At 50.1% G+C, this 4,732-nt stretch overlaps 1 protein-coding gene across 1 annotated transcript; it reads left to right on the plus strand.

Annotated features, from left to right (window-relative positions):
• Window positions 1–2,996: 2,996 nt before the first annotated feature.
• On the plus strand, window positions 2,997–3,749 carry LOC119090483 (uncharacterized; the record flags this gene model as incomplete). Its single annotated transcript, XM_037213306.1, is given in 1 exon segment — window positions 2,997–3,749. A coding segment is annotated over 1 exon segment (753 nt), but the record flags the coding sequence as incomplete, so codon positions are not given.
• Between the last annotated feature and the right edge of the window lie 983 nt (window positions 3,750–4,732).

Here is a 4,732-nt window from a genome sequence, read left to right on the forward strand (position 1 = left end):
CGGAATAGTTGCGCACGGAAAGACTGAATGTTAAAGAAGGTACCGCTTCCCACTTCCCTCCCCACAACACATACGCTCATTTGGTCATACATACATCTTTGCCAATGTATGGTGGTTTACACCGGGTATTTTCAGATCAGGTGCTGGTAAATACCAGTTCAAGTGAAACATGCCGAGTCCGGTTAACATTATGTGTGGATTTTAGGATGGCGCCGGTGTCGGGCCGGTATCACTTTTCGAACGTCTGCAATACCTCTCAGTACGGTTTGCGTTAACTCCTGTAACCATGTTTTCAGCCTCCATCCGAGCTGATTCCTGCTCCCGATTCGCGCACGACTGCTGCTGATGATGGCGAAGGGGACGTTGACGAAGGACAACCTGCTGCAAAAAGGATCGCCATGCTAGGTTAGTTAGGACAACATTTTGTTCTATTGTTTTACATTTCTGCCCATCAAAGTATTTTAGACCAAAACAGCTGGGCATTTGATGCAACCATTTTCCTGATATGTGATCACCACCCTTATATGTTCCTGGTAAAATGTAACTTCCCTATCAAATCATGCAGGTGAACCAGCAGCAGAGCGCTACACTCGATATTTCCGGTGATCATTAACAAAACACGTCCCCGCCGGGCTTCAGATGGCCCTTCGGCCGGGCGGAGAAATGGCGGATTTCCGCCCCTTCCCCCATGAACCCTCGGCCCCCATCGATGGCATGGAAAAAAGGCACCTGCGGAAAAGTATGGACGATATAAGGCTAAAGCACGTGTACTTTTTACCCAGGTCAATGTTGAGGTCACCACAGGTCGCGAATACATCAAGATGCATGAGCGGGGTTAAATGAACATATGTCATATTCTGACCGGCAGAAACTGAGGTTAAACGGTAAATATTGAATCTTGAGGCTATGAGGGGTAAAATGAAACAATTTCTAACTCTTTACTTGGGTCAGGTCAAGCATATGATTATTCCAAAATAACTCACATGGACAAGGGTAGCATATTTCCTTTCTTTTTGCTCGTGATCAAACATTTGTGGCTGAATTATATGCATAACTATGTGAGGTAACAAAGCACCAAGGTGAAGAGGTAATAAAACACCGAGTGCCATTTAAGGTGACGCAAGGGTCAAGCTTAAGGTCAAGTGAGGGCGAATTTTCAAATGTTCAGAATTGAAGAATTCAGTGTTTTAACTGGGACATTGTACCAGAATGTTTTCCAGGTAAGAGCACGTCCAGTGATGACTGTGAGAGGTCAAGAGATGCATTTTACTTATTTTGCACTTCGACGACCTCCGGTCCCCAGTGCTACTTGTATTGCCCACGGCATGCATGAGGAAAGTTCTTATGTTCATCTAGCATCTAATTTAGTATCTTAGTTTGCTTTTTTACATTATTTTTACCTACCGCAACGGCCCATTTACGACCAGAAGATATTTCGCGCACACCTGAGGTCAAAGCGGGTCATTGCCCTCGGAAGACCTGTGGTGACCTTTATTTGATCTTCAATGTCATTAAAGGCTATTTTGACCGTGAATTCGAATCCAGCGTCCATTTCTACCTAACAGTCTGACAAACTGCCCATTATGGACGAACAGGCTGTGTTTAACAACATGTACCCATATCGTTGGGTCGTGGGCTTACCTAAGGTCACGGTCCTCTGACGGCATGATGATGGTAAATTTTGGGGCCATACTGTTGATTATATATCAGCAGCAGCAGGCTGCATGAATTTAACAGTGACCTGTTGAAGCTTGAGCGGCTGTATTTTTAGTTTGCATCTCACTGATGTTAGGTGCATTGTAGGACAAGTAAATAACTCACAAAGTTGCGCTTCGTGTCGTTTTACTGTAACCTACCATAACATGCACCTTTTGAATTAATACAGTGTAAAACATATCCCGTTGATCTCAGACTGAAGATAGCGTGCGAAACGCGTAATCATGTTTAGTGACTCGTGTGGTGATAACCCTGGTGTAAATGACCCGCGGTGAGATATTTATGCCCTGAAAACCTGACGCTTATGTAGAATGTATATGAGCGTTGTCGTGCTATCTTATCAGGATGTTTGTCTAAACACGACGCAACACACGATTGGACCTCAAACTCCCTACAAAGGAGGAAACCACTTGCTCAGTATTTGCACTACTGCCACTGTCATGATATCTCCGAAGATAGTATCCCGGTCTTCATCAACAGAAACCAAAAGCTGGTAACTTGATACATGCAGTCAGAAAATGCCCGTCTTACTATCGTTGTGCTCTTTGGTGAGAATGCTCTCGTGTTCGTTGGTCAGTTCTCATCCTTGCAATTTCCCTGCTCCTAGGTTCCACCGGTATACTCAACCCACCTCCTCTGGAACGCTCCTCGCCGCTTCGGCGATCCATCCTACTGTTTCGGAGACGCACCCTGTCACTCCGGCGGAACCGAGCAAGAGCAGTGCGACAGCTGACGAGTGGTACAAAGGAGCCAAACTGAACGTTCAGTGGTTATTGAACGCCTTCGACTGCCTTCTCCAAGAAAACCGGCAGACAAGTGGCAGGGAGCGAGCTGTGCTTGTGTGCACCATCTGCGCAGAGCACGAGGTGGAGGCAGCCAAGGCTTCGGTAAACGGGTGGGTTTACATAGCCAGCGGCGTCAGAGCGGACAGCAAGGAGAAACTAATGGGCGTGGTAGATCACATGCACGGAAAATCTCATGCTGTTACTGCGGATGCGAAAAAAACCTGGACCAGTAGTGGCATAGCGGAAGCTCAAACACCCGTGGATGTTCATCCTCAAGAGAACTGCTGCTGGTGTCACCGAGACGCTTCTGGAGCTCGCCGTTGCTGTTTACAACGATAGCCTGCACGAGACTCTGGCCGCTTGGTCGTGGCCAGCCCACTCCCTCGCAGCACTGCACGAGCAGCGAGTCTGGACAGCTATAAGCGAGGGTGGTTGGGAAGTGGACCTGCAGCCAACAGAGTCACCTCATACAGCTCTTCACTACAGAGATCCGGAATGTACCGGGAGATGCTCAGCGTCGTCGCCAAGTTAGAGCGGGCCAAGATCGACGCCAAGATTGCCACTGAAGTTGTGTACAGCCTACAGGTCGACGTAAGTATGAACCGTCAGCAGCAAGACAACAAATGTGTCACTGCCAGAGTGGTCGATGCTAACGCTGAGCTGCAGAACAACATTCTAAGTGTGGTGGAACCGCAAGGAGATGGCACAAACGTTCTACTAGAGGCGGTCAAAACTGCTGTTGAAGGGCGGGATCTGCCTCTCGACAAGCTGGTTGGCTTGACCACGGACGGGGAGAGCGCCAACACGGGTCGCAGCAGTGGTCTCTGGAAAAGGCCCAATGACGTGCTGGGACGTGACCTGATCAGCATCTGGTGCGTGGGTCACAAGGGTGACCCAGCTCTCGAGAGTGTGGAGAAGACGGTATCGGAGATCCTGCACTGGAAGACGAATCTGTGTGCTGTAATAACGCACTTCCGAACATCGAAGTCCAGGAACAAAAAGCTCCGCGAGAGCAGCGAGAAGGTGGTCACTTTCCCCCAGCACTTCGAGGTCCGTTTCGCCCAGCACCTGCTGTCGTCAATCAACGCTGTCCTGACGAACCTAGCGGCCTGTAGAGAGGTATGGCAGGAGACAGCAGCAAAAGACAGCAAGAAAGAGAAGGCTGAAGCCAAGGGCTTTATCAAGACATGGGCCGCGGGCGGCCGCGCAGTCCGTGTGACGAGCGTCATGCCCGACATCTGCGGAATTTTCTGCCACCTGCAAAAAAATTCCAACGCGGGGACCTCGTGCTACCACATGTGCTGGAGGCCCGCAATGCTGCGCTGCAACTGGAGTTAATGAAAGAGGAGCCTCTGCCTGGTGGACAGGAGGAAAAGTTCGTCCCACCCGCAGACGAACCAGCCGTTTTAGCGCACAACAGCCTCGTTTTGATGAAGAGAACACTTGAAGCTGTGCGTAATGAGATCGTTCAGGCCGCGACGAACTTCCTGAGCGACAGCCTCGATGTCGAGCATGAGCAAGTTTTGCAGGACATGGTCGCTATGATTGAGTCCGGGTCAGCGAAACAGTTCATCGCTTCCGGTCGCAGCTTGGCATCCGGGCTGTTTGGCAGAGGGAGCGTGGCCCAGTTCACAAGAGAAGCCTGTGACCAGTGCCGCAAGATGAGTGAGGCCAGAGACCGGGCATCCTGGCAAGAAAGGTAAGCTGATGGAGATGACGAAAAACGCTAAAGTCGTCTGCAAGCAACTCTTGTCGTCGCTCCTCTGCGCACTCCGACAGCGGCACCCGGGCGGGCCGCTCCGCACTACAACACTGTGCGCAGCAGCCATCGCCGGGGCAGCGTCTGTCAACGGTGTGAACGACGATGTCATCAGTGTCACTTGCTTGGGCACCACGAAGTTGACTGCCCAGCGGGGGGTGGAGTCCTTCCTGGCAAATCAAGACAGGCGCAACCGTCACCGGACCCGGAGAAATAAAGCGCGTGAATTTTCCAAACTTTTCCGCTCCGAGGATCACTGTAGAGTGTATGGGTCACGTTTGGGCACGGTGTCAGCGAACTGTGACATCATAGAAGCTGTTGGTTCCAGTCTGACCATGGCCGCCTGCAATACATGTGAATGGCCTACTTTTGACTTTTCCTTTGAATGTTTCAGCTTTGATGCCACTCTTGGCGTGATTTGCTTCATTACCATTCAATTTTCATGGTTCAAATGCAATTATGCACTGCCTGT

The sequence above is a fragment of the Pollicipes pollicipes genome, unplaced genomic scaffold (genome assembly GCF_011947565.3).
Source record: "Pollicipes pollicipes isolate AB1234 unplaced genomic scaffold, Ppol_2.1 Scaffold_1600;HRSCAF=1878_pilon_pilon_pilon, whole genome shotgun sequence".
Taxonomy (NCBI): Eukaryota; Metazoa; Arthropoda; class Thecostraca; order Pollicipedomorpha; family Pollicipedidae; genus Pollicipes; species Pollicipes pollicipes.